The sequence below is a fragment of the Megalobrama amblycephala genome, linkage group LG3, assembly GCF_018812025.1.
Source record: "Megalobrama amblycephala isolate DHTTF-2021 linkage group LG3, ASM1881202v1, whole genome shotgun sequence".
NCBI classification, from domain to species: Eukaryota; Metazoa; Chordata; class Actinopteri; order Cypriniformes; family Xenocyprididae; genus Megalobrama; species Megalobrama amblycephala.
The window spans coordinates 31,679,437-31,696,385 of record NC_063046.1 but is presented as its reverse complement, the minus strand read 5'-3'; the positions used below and the strand labels follow the sequence as shown (position 1 = coordinate 31,696,385).

The window sequence follows — 16,949 nt, the reverse complement described above, 5'->3', positions numbered from 1 at the left end:
TTTTAATTATAATTATTTTATTGCCTTATCTATGGAGACTCCTAGTTTATGTATAACAAAAATAAAAAAAAACTAAAACAAAACTAAGATAAATATTTGTCATCACAGCATATGTACTTACAAAAAAAACCTATACACCTAGCTATATTTGTGCCACAGCACTGATTTAAAAGATTAGTTTTTGTATTTTCTGTCAATGATGGCAGCAGTAATTCATCAAATGATGATGAAACTTGCAATCTGCGAGATCATGAATTGCGCCATGTAAATTGCATTTAGCACAGATTTTGTGCTTTACATTCCTTTACAGAATCAGGTGCTACAACAACGCAGACAGTATGTGCAGATAAATGGTGCCATTATTCTTTATTCATTATTATGAACTCCCCATTGAATGTGTGCTGACAATGTGTGCTGGTGTTCAAGAAACTATAATGATACATTGTCCACATTTTTGTAAAACTGTACTACTTTTAGTACTCAGCAATACTCTATTGGATTGTTTTAACTGGATCTATAAGATAATATTTCAAACTGGCAATAAGACAGTATCAACTTCCTTCCCACTCTGGAATCATACAAAAGATCTCTTTTATATAACTGACAAACCACACAGGAAATGGGCTATGTTTGGATCCTTCCTAGGAGAGCACTATTGTTTTCAATCACTGAGAGATGTGGGCAGTGAAGACAGCTATCTGTTTTCTCTGGAAAGCAAAGAAGGAAACTGGAGCATTTCAAAGGGTTGGTTAGGACAAGCTTATAAACCTCTTGTCACTCTAGCATATTAAAGGGAAAAGGGGGGCTGCTCCGAAGCAGAACAATGAAAACAGTAGCTAAGGGAGAAGAGCAGAGAGACGAGGAGACCATGAAAGAGAGAGAGAAAGAAAGAAAGAGATAGACAGAAGCGCAGACACGCAAGCATTTTGAAGCTAATGTGTGAGATCTGGACAGACAGGATGGCTGGATTAGTTCTGCAGTGTGTTGACCTGAAGTGACAGCTCAAAAGCAGAAGAGTTCTCAGACTCATAACACTTATTTAAGACAAATCAGCTTAATATACTGTAAATGTCTGTAGAACTGAACAGCCAACCAGCATGTTTAGACAGTGTAGTGCACATGTAAGCTGTCACCACCTATGATTCCATAGGCCACATGAACTATTTTAGAGAAATCTGTTTTAGAAACTCTTATGTTATCAGGTTTTAGAAGGTTTGAACATTGATGAAATTGTCAAAAATCTGACCGTGAGACGTTTGGTGGCGTCCACCTCGATCATCCCCCTCAGGAGGTTCTGGCAGTCTGGAGGAATGAAATGGGGCATGTGAAAGACCCCGAGCTTCACTTTCTCCAGCAAGTTCCTCAGGTTGTCATCGTCGAATGGCAAAGCACCCTGACAGACAGAAATATAGTAAATGTCAGAACTATAGCACTCACAATTAGTGAGAGGGACAAAATCCCCCCAATATTAATGTCAACCAATATGTATTTTTCAATGGTTGATACTTAAATTACTTTTGGTACCCCCAAACATGAAAATTTTAATCATGTTTTGGGTCATTATTTCATGTAATTTTTGTTTTCTTGTTTTGGCATATCTTTGATGCCTCTTATGCTCACCAAGGCTGCATTTATTTGATCATATATATAAGAAAAACAGTAATATTATGAAATACTATTACAATTAAAAATAACTTTTCTATTTGAATATATTTTAAAATGCAATTTATTCCTGTATTTACTTTAGTCTTCAGTGTCACATGATCCTGCAGAAATAAGAAACATTTCCTATTTCATCAATATTTTAAGATTCTTTGATGAATAAAGTTGAAAAACAGAATTTATTTGAAATATATATATTTTTTGTAGCAATGTAAACATTTTTACAGTCAATTTTGATCAATTTAATGCATCCTTGCTAAATAAGTATTCATTCCTTACAAAAATATTACTGACCCCAGACTTTTGAACATTAAAAAACACTAGAACACTACAAGAACACTACAAAAATGAACATTTTTTTTCATGTTTCCTCTTCAGATTTTGGAATTACAGAGGGGCATAGCCGTATACCTTAAAAAAATAGTGGAAAAATTGAAGAAATATAAGTGATGAATGCTTTGACAAAGAGAAAGCACCCCACTATAATTTAGAGAGCTTCATAAAGCATATCTACACAGGAAGTAGGATGCAAAATAAATAAAGAAAAGGCTGGCATAGTGAGATGATTGTGCTTTGATAATTAGCTTTGTTTTGTGCCAGATACACTTCATCATTTTCACATCAGAGAGACCCATCAGGGCCCCTGACATTACTGAGATGTCAGCGCTTGATAAATGACACAGAAAATTCACAAGCATGACTGACGACAGGGCCACGTAAAAGATGATATAATCAAGCAAAAATTAGCAAAGTAGAGAGAAGATAAATAAAAAAGAATGCAGATTATATCTCTAATGAAAGGTCTTTGAGCACTCAAAGATCAAAGAACAGGTTCCTGGGATATGCAGGAATAATTTGATTGGTTTGTGAAGAGAAAGCCGTTATAATGGAGCACACAAACACAATAGAGAACAGGGAATCAATTGGCTTTCCAATTTCGCTGGGGGAAAATGTTCTGTTGGGATGGGATTGTGTTGGGCTCTTGGTCTTGAACAGTAATTACACTCGGACCAGCTTGATTATCCAGTATCAAAACAGGCCGTCTGCGTTCAGAGAATCAGAGTTGTTGTCTGGTTTGAGAACGATTTAATTATAAGCTAGTGCCATTTGTCTCAGAAATTTGATATTGGAAAAGTGAAACAAGCATGGATCAGAAAGTTGTAAAGTTGATACACAGCTTTGTGTTACCATACGTGTCCACTGGCACAGAGCTAAGCAGAGATGAGCAAGCATTTTCAGATACTAGAGCTGAGCAGCAGGCTTGCATGGGGGATTGTGGGATTGACAGCGGTGCCGAGTAACAGCAGATTCACACATACTCGTTTGCAGTGGGTATGCAGTACGTATTGTAGTACGTATGCAGTGCAGAAGCAGCACAGGCTCATTGTGCTTTCAAATATGACGCGTTTGCAGTGCGCAACTGATCGGCAGCTGTATACCACAAACACAACATTTATTCATTATGTTATTGTTACTAAAAATGTTGTTTCAGCATTGTGATTCTCTTTTTTTCACAGACTGTTATATAATCTTTCATAGACGTATTCATGTTTAAATGCACTAAATTTAAACAACAAATTATTCAATTATTATGAATGTATTATTTCTATATAGATATACAGTGGGTACGGAAAGTATTCAGACCCCCTTCAATTTTTCACTCTTTGTTATATTGCAGCCATTTGCTAAAATCATTTAAGTTATTTTTTTTTCCTCATTAATGTACACACAGCACCCCATATTGACAGAAAAACACAGAATTGTTGACATTTTTGCAGATTTATTAAAAAAGAAAAACTGAAATATCACATGGTCCTAAGTATTCAGACCCTTTGCTGTGTCAGTCATATATTTAACTCAGGTGCTGTCCATTTCTTCTGATCATCCTTGAGATGGTTCTACACCTTCATTTGAGTCCAGCTGTGTTTGATTATACTGATTGGACTTGATTAGGAAAGCCACACACCTGTCTATATAAGACCTTACAGCTCACAGTGCATGTCAGAGCAAATGAGAATCATGAGGTCAAAGGAACTGCCTGAAGAGCTCAGAGACAGAATTGTGGCAAGGCACAGATCTGGCCAAGGTTACAAAAAAATTTCTGCTGGACTTAAGGTTCCTAAGAGCACAGTGGCCTCCATAATCCTTAAATGGAAGACGTTTGGGATGACCAGAACCCTTCCTAGAGCTGGCCATCCGGCCAAACTGAGCTATCGGGGGAGAAGAGCCTTGGTGAGAGAGGTAAAGAAGAACCCAAAGATCACTGTGGCTGAGCTCCAGAGATGCAGTCAGGAGATGGGAGAAAGTTGTAGAAAGTCAACCATCACTGCAGCCCTCCACCAGTCGGGGCTTTATGGCAGAGTGGCCCGACGGAAGCCTCTCCTCAGTGCAAGACACATGAAAGCCCGCATGGAGTTTGCTAAAAAAACACCTGAAGTACTCCAAGATGGTGAGAAATAAGATTCTCTGGTCCGATGAGACCAAGATAGAACATTTTGGCCTTAATTCTAAGCGGTATGTGTGGAGAAAACCAGGCACTGCTCATCACCTGTCCAATACAGTCCCAACAGTGAAGCATGGTGGTGGCAGCATCATGCTGTGGGGTGTTTTTCAGCTGCAGGGACAGGACGACTGGTTGTAATTGAGGGAAAGATGAATGCGGCCAAGTACAGGGATATCCTGGACGAAAACCTTCTCCAGAGTGCTCAGGACCTCAGCATGGGCCGAAGGTTTACCTTCCAACAAGACAATGACCCTAAGCACACAGCTAAAATAACGAAGGAGTGGCTTCACAACAACTCCGTGACTGTTCTTGAATGGCCCAGCCAGAGCTCTGACTTAAACCCAATTGAGCATCTCTGGAGAGACCTAAAAATGGCTGTCTACCAACGTTTACCATCCAACCTGACAGAACTGGAGAGGATCTGCAAGGAGGAATGGCAGAGGATCCCCAAATCCAGGTGTGAAAAACTTGTTGCATCTTTCCCAAAAAGACTCACGGCTGTATTAGATCAAAAGGGTGCTTCTACTAAATACTGAGCAAAGGGTCTGAATACTTAGGACCATGTGATATTTAATTTTTTCTTTTTTAATAAATCTGCAAAAATGTCAACAATTCTGTGTTATTCTGTCAATGTGGGGTGCTGTGTGTACATTAATGTGGAAAAAAAATGAACTTAAATGATTTTAGCAAATGGCTGCAATATAACAAAGAGCGAAAAATTTAAGGGGGTCTGAATACTTTCCGTACCCACTGTATATTAAGTTGCTCAAGCAAGTGGCAAAACATTTAAATATGTACTTTTCTTATGTTAAAAAGACAAACATTTTAAACAGCCGACTCTCATGACTTTTCATTTGCATTTAAATCTTTATACAAGAAATCCTGTGGGTCATAAAGAACCTTTTTTTCCCACCTCCACAAAGAGACGAGATCCATTCATTGTTCCCTTGCTTATCTAAATATGATGTAAGGTGTAATTTTCCTTGCTTTACCCAGGGCAAATAGCCATATGTTGACTCTGAAACACAGTAGAATTTAATTATATACATTTATGGTGAAATTACTACATTTTCATGTTATTTTTCTGTGAACAATGTGCCACTTTACAGTGCGTCACTTTCATTCAGTGCATGCGGCACAGCAAAAATAGACTGGGAAACGGAAATGATTGCTGCACTGATGCATACGCATGACTCCTGGAATGCATTGCCAGACCGCATTCGTGTGCAGTGTGAATGTACTGACCTGTTAACATGAGCATGAAAAAAATATGCACCACATACGCACTGCGAACGAAATATGTGTGAACCTAGCATAAGCAGTGAGAATGTCAAAATGTTAAGGAATGATTAACTTGCAAATACGAGGCAAAAAAATGTAGAATGGCAGCCAATCACTTTGAGGTTAAACGACACATAGCAGTTAAAAATCAGCTGATAGTGTTTTCGGTGGATTCAGTTCATACTCACACATTACTGAGTATATTCAGTGCCGTGCGAATGTATTCATACGATGTATGTATTCATACATCATATTTTTTTCAGATTTTGTTGTTACTACAGTGAGTGAGTGACGTGACGTGTGACCAAGTATGATGTCCCATATTTGGAATTTGTGCTCTGCATTTCACCCATTCAAGTGCACACACTAGGGCTGCACGATTAATCGCATGCTATTCTCACGCGCATTTCGTCAGTAAAGCCGGTTCCCTGATTACCGCTAAATCGCCATCACCTGTTTTTAAACGCAGCGCCTTTTAATAGACGGAGCCGTAGTTCACGGACAAGCCACGCAATATCGCGTTCATTATCGCAGGCGATTCATCTGCGATATGAACGCGATATTGCGTGGCTTTTCAGTGACCTACGGCTCTACTACTCCGGCTTTACTGACGAAATGCGCGTGAGAATAGCATGCGATTAATCGTGCAGCCCTAGCACACACACAGCAGTGAGTAGTGAATGCACACACACACACACACACACACACACCGTGAACACACACCCCGAGCAGCGGGCAGCCGTTTTTGCTGAAGCCCAGGGAGTTCTAGAAAGAGTCCTGCCTTACTCAAGGGCACCTCAGTTGTGGGTAATGAGAGTGGATATATTCACTCCCCCCACCTCAGTTGTGTAGTTTAACCTACCTTATGTTAAACTACTTTAAATTACTTTCAATCTACACTCCATAAACCATAATGACAAAGCAAAAAACAGATTTGTGACTTTATTGAAAATTTATTAAAAAAGGAAAAACTGAAATAAGCACATTGCATAAGTATTCAAACCCTTAACTCACTACTTAGTTGAAGCACCTTTACAGCCTCAAATGTTTGAGTATTAAGCAACATGCTTTACACATCTGCATTTGGTGATTTTATGCCATTCTTCACCTCAGATCCTCTCAAGCTCTGTCAGGTTGGATGAGGACCGTCGGTGGACAGCCATTTTCTGGTTTCTCCAGAGATGTTCGATTGGGTTCAAGCACAAGCTGCCCATTCAGTTCATTCAACATCCAGCTGTCCATAAGCCAATCTTGCGTTGTCTTAGTTGTGTGCTTAGGGTCATTATCCAATTGAAAGGTGAACCTTCTGCCCAATCCGAGGTTCTGAATGCTCCGGAGTCCGGACTAGGTTTTCTTTAAGGTAATCTCTATATTTTCCTTCTCCATCAATAGTTCAGTTTGGCCAAGAGGCCAGCTCTAAGAAGAGTCCTGGTTGTTACAAACTTCATGCATTTAGGATTATGGAGGCTACATGCTTCTATGAACCATTCTTGACACAATCCTGTTTCTGAGCTCTACAGGCAGTTCTTTTGACCTCATGGCTTGGTTTTTGCTCTGATATGCATTTTCAGATGACGGACCTTTTATTGAGAGGCGTGTGCCTTTCCAAATCATACCCATTCAATTGAATTTGCCACAGGTTAACTCCACTCAAAGATTAGTAACACCTACATGCAAAATTGGAATGCTCCTGATTAACACATAATAATAAAATAAGAAAATAAATAAAAAAATCAACAATAAGAAATGTTTCTTGAGCACCAGCATAAAATGCTTTCTAAAGGATTATGTGACACTGAAGACTGGAGTATTCATGCTGAAAATTCAGCTTTGCCATCACAGGAATAAATTACATATTATAATTTAGTAAGAAATAAATCTTAAATTTTAAATTAGAATAATATTTCTCAATATTACTGTTTTTACTGTATTTTACTGTATTTTGCAGCCTTCGTGAGCATAAAAGACTTCTTTCAAAAACATTAAAAAACCTTGCCAACCCCAAAAAGAGATTTTTAAAGGTTTGACAAAAGCACACCACTCAAATTATAGTTTAATCCCCTCCTCCAAGATCTTGAAATCTTTTACAGTCTAAGTAAGGAAGAGTAAGAAGATAAAAGTAGATTCATGAAACACTCAGCATGATGAATAAAAAAGAGCTGATCTCACTTATGTCTGATATAAAGATGATTCACCAGCTGGAGTGGGAAACCATAGTGGAGTTTGGTGTTGTCAATCTTTTGAGCTCTTACTACAGAGCTGGTATAACACCTTGATACTCTTAAAATCCAACTCTTGCTTAGCTGATTAGCCAGCATTGAAATATCTTTGTCTGGATTCTCCCACATCCTCTGATAGACTTGCACAGGGGAATTCTTTTTTCCATTGCATGCTGCTGAGAGGCTCAAATTTGTCATAAGAGCAGAGGGCTACATTACAGCAAAATTATGAGACACAAAATGAAGTCTCTGACACAAAAAGCTTTCACTCACCACCAAAAGTGCAAAGAGAATGACTCCACAGCTCCATACATCAGCTTTCCTGCCATCATATTTCTCCCCCTGTCAGAGAGCGAGAGAGAGAGAGAGAAGTTAAAGTGGAAAGAAAGAGATTCAAGCCCAATTATGAGAGATGCCACTGAGAGCACGCACTTACCCTTATAACCTCTGGACAGGCATAGTGTGGGGATCTGAAAGAAAACAGAACAATATGTCATCCTCACCCAACCTTGGCAAAAACACCCATTAGAGGGCTTATACATTGAGGAAACATGCAGTACACTAATTCAGTAATAACTCCTTGTGATTTGCATGAGGAACTTCACACCATCCTTTCTGACAAACAGCCCTATGTCTAACCACCCTATACATGCTATTGTCAAATGATCCAATAATATAACATTATATTGTAATAACTTTCTGCTGGGAGTGTAAAACAGGCATGTAATCATTTGAATTGTGTAATGCATTTAAACGGCATTGCACATCATCAGAAGCAGTTCACCATTTTTCAACACATCTCTATAAATGCCTGATTCTTCATTGCAGGTGTAATATACCATTATGCAGCCTGTGTTACATTAATGTAATGGTTTATTTTCTCTGCTTACTGCTCACTGTAAGATAAAGCTATTATTGCTGTTTCCAACACCAAATTGCAAGGTTTTTATACTAAATGTAGTGTTAATGCTCTCACTCAGCAATTTCAATTTGCTTTTGTGCCCATTTTACACATAGCTGGTGCCTCATTTATTCTGGGTGAAAAGAAATATAAGCTATTACTATCAAAATAATGTGATGAAACAAAGTATTATAGTTTCTGTGAATATGTCATAGATGCATTTGTTTTGCACGGTTATTTTTTCACACACTGAGTGTGCCATTATAAAATAACACTATACAATAAAGTTTCATTTTAAATGCATTAAATATTATGAACTAAAAATAAACAACATGTTTACAGCATTTATTAATCCAGGTCAATGTTCATTTATAAATACACTATTGGTCATTGTTAATAACACTGCCAAGTTAAGACCATCTGTGCCTTATCAAAATTCAGTATAAAGACATAAAGCCATATAAAAGGTAATCTAAATTATGCCTGCTCTGACCCGCCGTAGCTCTTAGTATCAGAGTATACAGTTGTAATTGCTGTGTAAAAGCATTTATGCTATCTCTGAGCAGCATTAACCATTCTGCGTAAACCTAATGCCACTTCAGAAGCGCTTCTTGGCCACCTTTCAGTGTAAATTTGGCATTATTTATACAACTTCAATGTTAAAAATGCCTTTGTACATGTTTAAATTAACATTAACCTACATTAATAAATGATGTTGTTTAGTGGTAGTTCAAGATACCTAATGCATTAACTAATATGAACTGAAACTTGTAAAGTGTTACCAAAAAAATCAACTCCATATTTAGCAATAGTATATTTGCTTTACCCTTTAAAAACAGATCCCCTGTGACAGGGCATTTAGTTAATTACCATGACCTTACAATGCTACTCCCGAACAGTCAAAAAGTTCACAAGACCACATTAAGAAACTCATGTGATGCACTATAAACAGATACTCTCTGCCTCATTATCTTGCAAACAAATCCACAATAACAGTTCCAGCATGATTTTTTTTTTTCCCCCCTGCAGAATCCTGATGTGTGTCATGGATATCCCCTATGATAGGAACATGAGGGAGGATTGATATGGCAAATCAGGGAAGCCACGGGGGTGATTAAGCTGTTGTGAAAAGACCCTGATGGAAAGAACTTACTCATTTAGACCAAGATGTGGATCATAATTTTCGAAGATATTTTGTTATTCCTAAAGCGCTGTTTGTCTGACTTGAGCGAAGCTGGTTAAGGAGTCAAATACACTGAAACTGACTCTATTTTTCTTATTAAATTACCATGGCTTTTACTCTGAGCTTATCTGACTTTGTGCTAGTTAGTTAGTGCTGGTTATGCCTCAGAGAACAAGAAGCGGCAAAGAAAAGTTTCTTTGATGTTATTATCAAAACTTGCAAGCTTAGGGGTCCCGGAGTAATGGTCCAAATATGACCAGTGGTACTAGGGAATTGTGGGTAATCTAGTTTCACTTGAATGAAGGTTCTGGAGGGGGATCTAATTAAATTGACTTAAATTCCAAGCGTCCATTTTTATGTAACCACCCCTTCACTTAAAATTACCATTGGGTTGCAAATATGGCAGAGACTTTCAGAACTAAAACTATTTTAAAATTAGGTCAGTCCATCCGTTAGCCAAGCAATAAGCCTCAGATACACCAATGAATGAATGCCTGGCACAGAGCAGAGGTATGACTGGGAGGCTGTGTTGGTCTTCCTGCCTTTCTGTGTTCATATGCGATGGGTCTGCCCCTTTCAAATTCAATTGGAGTCCATTAACCGTGGTAAACAGAATACATTTGTGTCAAGCAGACATCATACGAGGAGACTAAAGATGAATGCGTTTAATTAAAAACTGCCATATCTGTGCCTAGAGATGAGAAAGTCACAATCAATAAATATAGCTGCGAGCAGCGATGGCGGGCCCAAGCCCGGTGGCACCGCCACCCCGGTGGCTTCAGGGCAACTGTGCACAGCGGGCAATAGGCACTTAAAACGGTTAAACATCAAAGGACTATGTCAAATTCACTCCACATTTACTGCACTACAAGGTGCCACTATAGAGCCCCTCCTCCCTGCCCATTTTCAAAGGATTACATGTGCCAAGTTTTAACATTATTCTGATGAATTTTGAAGCAAATCAGGTAAAAATAAGAGGGTGATCTCAATGTATGCTGAAAGTGACACATTTTCTGCTTCCAGTTGGTGGCGCTATGACTTTGAATCACAATAGTCACATCCATGTGATCAGCCTTGTACAACGAAGACTAAGCCGAAGTTTCATCAAAATCAATTAATGTATGCAGAAGTTATAACACTTTGTTTCCCTTTTCTTGCCATAAATTCGTTGCCTCGCCACGGCCAAACCGTTTGAGATATCCAAAATCCGTTTGCAATTAAACAACTTCAATGTGTTAGCAACAAGTTAAAAAAAGCTTGGTGTAAATTGGATAAACCCTGTAGGAGTAGTAGTATAAAATTCATAGCCTGTTTTTTCAAAAAATTAACATTCAAACCAAAATAGCTGACTTCCTGTTGGTCGGAGCTAATGAATGTAAATTAGAAAATTGTCCGGCTTGATGAGAACAATATGTGTACCAAGTTTGGTGACTGTAGGAAAAACAAACCCCCCCACTTTTGTCAAAAGGTGGCGCTACTGAGCCCCTCCACCACGCCCATTTCTATGGCTTTGTCCATGTCTACTGGTTGACAATATTGATGTGTGTGTCGAGTTTCATGCAATTTGAAGCATGTTAAGAGCCTCAAAAACACTCAAGAATATTATTACAGTTTGACCTGTTGCCATGGCAACAATATTTCAAATATCAAAAATCCTGTCATAGGTCTACATCTGCTGTGTATTGACATTACACTGATGAAGTTTGAAGCAAATCAGGTAAAAATAAGAGGGTGATCTCAAAACATTTCAAAAAGTGATACACTTCCTGCTGCCAGTTGGTGGCGCTATAACTTTGACTCACAATAGTCACATACATGTGATCAGACTCCTATAACGAACACACTTGTGAAGTTTCATAAAGATCAATATATGTATGCAGACGTTATAACACATTTCCTGTTTCCTTTTTCTCGCCATAAATTCGTTGCCTCGCCACGGACAAACCGTTCGAGATATCAAAAATCCCCTGGCAATTTTTAATCATCAGTGTCTTGACTTCATGCTGACCGAGTTTGGTGGCGATCGGATTAATCGTCTAGGAGGAGTATATCAAATTCCAGAGCATGCGTTTTTCAAACAACCCTTAATAGCTGACTTCCTGTTGGCGTGACGTTTAACTTAGAGCACGAAAGTTGTTCGGCCCGATGAGGTCTATATGTGTACCGAGTTTCAGACTAATACGTGCAAGCGTGTTTAATATATGGACCAAATTTTCAGACCTTTTTCAAGGGGGCGCTGTTGAGCCCCCCTGCCACGCCCGGGTACCAGCTTCTGCCCGGCCCTGTTGGCCGCGGATTCCAATGTGTGTGCCAATTTTCAAGAGTTTTTGAGCATGTTAAGGCCCCCAAAAAGCCCCGGAAGACGGAAAAAAAAAAAAAAAAAAAAAAAAAAAAAAATAATAATAATCCTTAGAAAAACAAGAGGGCCCTGCGCGAATTTTCGCTTGGGCCCTAATTACAGCACGCCTCAGTCGAAGGAAAGCAACAAAGCCGTGGCACCATTTTAGTGATGGCTAATAGGAGCAGAAGTACACAGACTGAAGTCAAAGCTATGGTCTGGTCACTTGGGGTGGATTTTAAAGTCTTGATTAATCTCTATCCATGATAATATGCTCTGCTCTTTGGCACCTAGCCCTCTCATTTTCATTGATAATGGTGCCTCTAATGGCATGCATTACACATTCACAGGGACTATGAAAGCCAGAGTGGGGTCAGGCCATCATATTCATATTTTTCACTAATAGTAGCATTTCAGGAATTGCCACAGTGGAAGCAGGCTCAGCCGAGTATCTCAATGCAAGACTTAGTCCTTCACTTATAGCTATCAGTTGTTAATACTTTGCTATTTTTCCGGCTGTTATCATACTGATGCATGTAAATAAACCAAGTGGTGCATTTGTGAGTTAGACTATCAATGGGAGTTATTTTGCTAGTTTTTGACTCATACATTTTCCAAATCTCTCAAAAGCATCTTTTCAAGAAAACACTCTTCTTCTTCTCAATAACCATTTAATGTGAAGGGGACTTGTCAATCCAGTCAATCAACTTATATTTGATATTTTAGGCCTGTATTGTATTTTGTTCTGAATAGAATTAAACAATTACATTAGCATGTAATGTTTCAGCTAAATTAAGCATAATGGTACCCGATTATGAAATGTAAACAGCGTATTTAAAGGTGCCCTAGATTCAAAATTAGAATTTACCTTGGCATAGTTGAATAACAAGAGTTCAGTACATGGAAAAGACATACATTGAGTTTCAAACTCCATTGTTTTCTCTTTCTTATGTAAATCTCATTTGTTTAAAAGACTTCCGGAAAACACACGGATCTCAACATAACACCAACTGTTACGTAACAGTCGGGGTGTACGCCCCAATATTTGCATATGCCAGCCCATGTTCCCAACATTATAAAAGGCATTACACAAGGGCAGCCAGTAACGTCTGGATCTGCACAGGTGAATCAACAGACTAGGTAAGCAAGAACAACAGCGAAAATGGCAGATGGAGCAATAATAACTGACATGATCCATGATAGCATGATATTTTTTGTGATATTTGTAAATTGTCTACCTAAATGTTTCATTAGCATGTTGCTAATGTACTGTTAAATGAGGTTAAAGTTACCATTGTTTCTTACTGTATTCACGGAGACAAGAGCCGTCGCTATTTTCATTTTTAAACACTTGCAGTCTGTATAATTCATAAACACAACTTCATTCTTTATAAATCTCTCCAACAGTGTAGCATTAGCCGTTAGTTAGCCTTTACTCACATAATTCGAAGCATGCATACAGCATGCATGACGAACATCTTGTAAAGATCCATTTGAGGGTTATATTAGCTGTGTGAACTTTGTAAATGTGCTGTAATATAATCGAGAGCTCGTGTGGCAGGGAGCACGCGAATTAAAGGGGCGGCGCGCTGAAAAAATCAGTGCATAGTTAATGATGCCCCAAAATAGGCAGTTAAAAAATTAATTAAAAAAATCTATGGGGTATTTTGAGCTGAAACTTCACAGACACATTCAGGAGACACCTTAGACTTATATTACATCTTGTGAAAAAGCATTCTTGGGCACCTTTAAGCTCCAAATATGGTTTCCCCTGGTTTTATGAAAAACAATCTTCATATATACTGGTAATTGTAGATGGAGTATGACTCACCCACAGCTGGTTTCTAAGAGACTGTCTCCAACCTGTAGAGAAGCCATGCCAAAGTCTGCTATCCTGATGTTATTCTTCTCATCCAGCAGCAGGTTCTCTGGCTTCAGGTCTCTGTGACTACAAAACATGAGGAAAAAATAATTAAAAACATGCTTAAAGTATAAACATCTTGGTGGATAACTTCTATGATGAGCATGTTTTTCATTTCTTTATTACATTATTTCAAAATGTATTATCAAGTCGAAACAAATGTCCAGATATCATAATGAAGAAAAAGCTTCATTAAAAGATACAATCCTTAAAAATAAGTTGTTTTGCACTAAGTTTAATTGTTATTTCTCAGAAAATAAATACTTTAATAAAAGTGCTGTACTGCTTATTAATATTTAAAGTAACTGATATTTGAAAAATTACACTCGTTGGCTGGTAAACCTCCACTGAGCACATGGGTCTATAAAGATGTTTGTGTTTTTATTGAATGTTCCAGCTTAACCACATTTTTTATTACATTTTTAAGCTGCCAGTATCAGACTCAGGCCCAAATCTCTTGATCAGACATCATGGGAAACATGTTGACTCCTTGTACCATTGTAAAATCCTCTGATCTGAAGATATAAATTCAGAGCTTTCTGTGCCAGTGTCAAGAAGCGAAGCCTCTTTCATCCTGAGCAAGAAAGTGGTCGAGGAACTCAAGGCCATTTTAGGCCCAAGAGATCAAAAAGCAGCTCGTACATTTCAAGTATCTTTCAATAGAGAGCTGATCGTGACCTGTGAGCCAATGAGCATTTACTGAAGCTCTTCATTTGGGATGGTTTGGCAACAACAACTGGCCAATAATTGTTGGTGGAATAGAAACGTGACTTGAACCAGAAATACTGTCCTCCTTTTGCCGCAATGACTAAAATTACACCGAAGCATTCTGAGAACTCATCAACCATCTGCAACCATAGTGAACTGGCAGACATGAAAACATCTGGCCAGTCACCATCAGTAATTACTTGATCATGAGATAGAAAGACAGTCAGTGAGGGATCTTGTCAATATTATCAATGCATTTCAGTCAAATCTCTTGCTCTACTAGTCAACACAATCACTACATTATTTGTAGTAAGTGCAGCTTTTAAACTACACACGTTCATCTATAAACTTCTCTGTATGTTGAAGTTATCACGACAAATGTGACTGCTGGAAGCAGCTATCTCTTCACCCAGAAATAAGTTATTGTGAAGGTTAAACACAGACTAGCAATAAAGTTCTTTACAGAGATTGAGTCATCTTTCCCATGCCAAGGCAACTAAGGAGAAGGAGGATCTCTCTGTAATGGAAAGATAGCATGAGGCTTCCAGTCAATACTGGTGTGTGTTTACTGAGAGGCTCTTCTGATTAGCTGCCAGCAAGAGAATGATTGGGTGAAGCAGGACTGACTGGATGATCTCTGGGTATCAGGAACTGCAAGACACAGTCATAAACATCCTTTTCAAATGAACTCCACTTGTTTTAAACACAATAACCAGATACATTACTATTCAAGCTTGCAAAACATGCTGTATGCCAACCTATAACAGCACTTAGTCCTTAACTGTTAAGCCACTTTACTTCTCTGTCTCTCATTATAATGCCTGAGAGCGAGGAAGTCTCATTATGCGTTGTCTATTTATGAATGCTCAGGATGAAAAGGCATCAAAATGAAATTGAATAGCTTCAGAAGGAAGACCCTTTGTTCTATACGGCAAACTGGTTACCAAAACATACCCACTACTATACCACCAACTCTGTCCCAACCTTATGATTTAAGAGCTCAATATAGTTCAAAAGACAAGGAAGGGGCAACGACTTTCCATTCAGCTTAACTCGTTTTCTTTATGGTCCTCCATCTATATACACTTAACATAGGTGTGAAATGGGTGGTCATTATCTTCCTTGACAAAGTAGAAGCTAATGGAACCGATAAACACAATCCCTCCTTGAGGCGAACACTAGTGACCCTGCTGTGAGGTTGCTGTTACACCATGATATTGCTACAAACGGTTCCTTCAGAAGTGGATATATTATAGATCCTGTACACACTTCTGCTTTTAAATGACAGTATATCAAGCATCAGAAAAAATAGTCAAGAATGCTCAAATAAAACATGATGTGAAGTAGAAACTTGTGTCAGAAATACAGCTCACAGCCTCATTTTCATTCACATTAAATAAAACATGGCGTCTACCCTGGCTAAGGTCCATTTGTCGAGGTTTTAATAACCACCAGTATGTCAGCAATATCACTTTTCTCCCATCTCTCGGTGCCTTTTCCTATCTCTATGTGTCCTCCTAATGTCTATGTCCTCAGAACAGCACATTCATCTTTGTAAACACAGTCCACACTTAAAAAGCACTGAAATATGCAGACCAATAACTACAGTCATAAAAACAAGCTGTTAAATCTTGGAAGTTGGAACTATTAGAACTTTCAATGTTATGTTATTCAGTTTCTTTTACAGTTTGGAGTTCATGACTACATAGGCTATGCCCTCTAATCTGCACTGCTGACCTCTACGTCATTTTTTTATTCTAGAATGGAGCAGCAAAGCTATATAGTATAAATATACCAATCATCAAATCAACTCTCACACATTAAACACTAAAATAGTGCTTACACTGCTAATGCAGCTAGTATCATTACTCATAAAATGCATCAGAAATATATCAATCTTTCCATCCAACACTGTCAACTGCTTTACATCACACAACAGAGAAAACCACATGTGTCAGGTCCAGTTAATTTAGACAAGAGTTAACTTGGCTCAACTCTATTCTTGTTCCTCTCTAACAACCTTGTGTACTTGACAGCACTTGCATCATATACTGTAAAAGGCTGATGACTTTATTGTTTCTGACTGCCCTCACAGTAGGGCCAGAAAGCCATAATTTTATCCCTGTGAATGCAGTGATAGCAAAAGGCTGACATCACCACAGAACATAATCTGTGTGGTGGTTTCAAACCCCAGAGAGGAAAATGGCTGCGAATGAGCAGAGGAAAGAACGAG

At 38.5% G+C, this 16,949-nt stretch overlaps 1 protein-coding gene across 7 annotated transcripts in view; it reads right to left on the bottom strand.

Annotated features, from left to right (window-relative positions):
- The window catches only part of brsk2b (BR serine/threonine kinase 2b), a 160,277-nt gene that overhangs the window by 28,815 nt on the left and 114,513 nt on the right, over nt 1-16,949 (bottom strand). For all 7 annotated transcript variants that reach the window (XM_048185154.1, XM_048185156.1, XM_048185158.1 and 4 more), the window contains exons 5-8: nt 13,919-14,035; nt 8,102-8,135; nt 7,939-8,007; nt 1,247-1,393 (exon numbers count right to left, since the gene is read on the bottom strand). In XM_048185154.1, the coding sequence (XP_048041111.1) occupies nt 1,247-1,393; nt 7,939-8,007; nt 8,102-8,135; nt 13,919-14,035 (367 nt within the window). The remainder of the gene's footprint in view (nt 1-1,246; nt 1,394-7,938; nt 8,008-8,101; nt 8,136-13,918; nt 14,036-16,949) is intronic.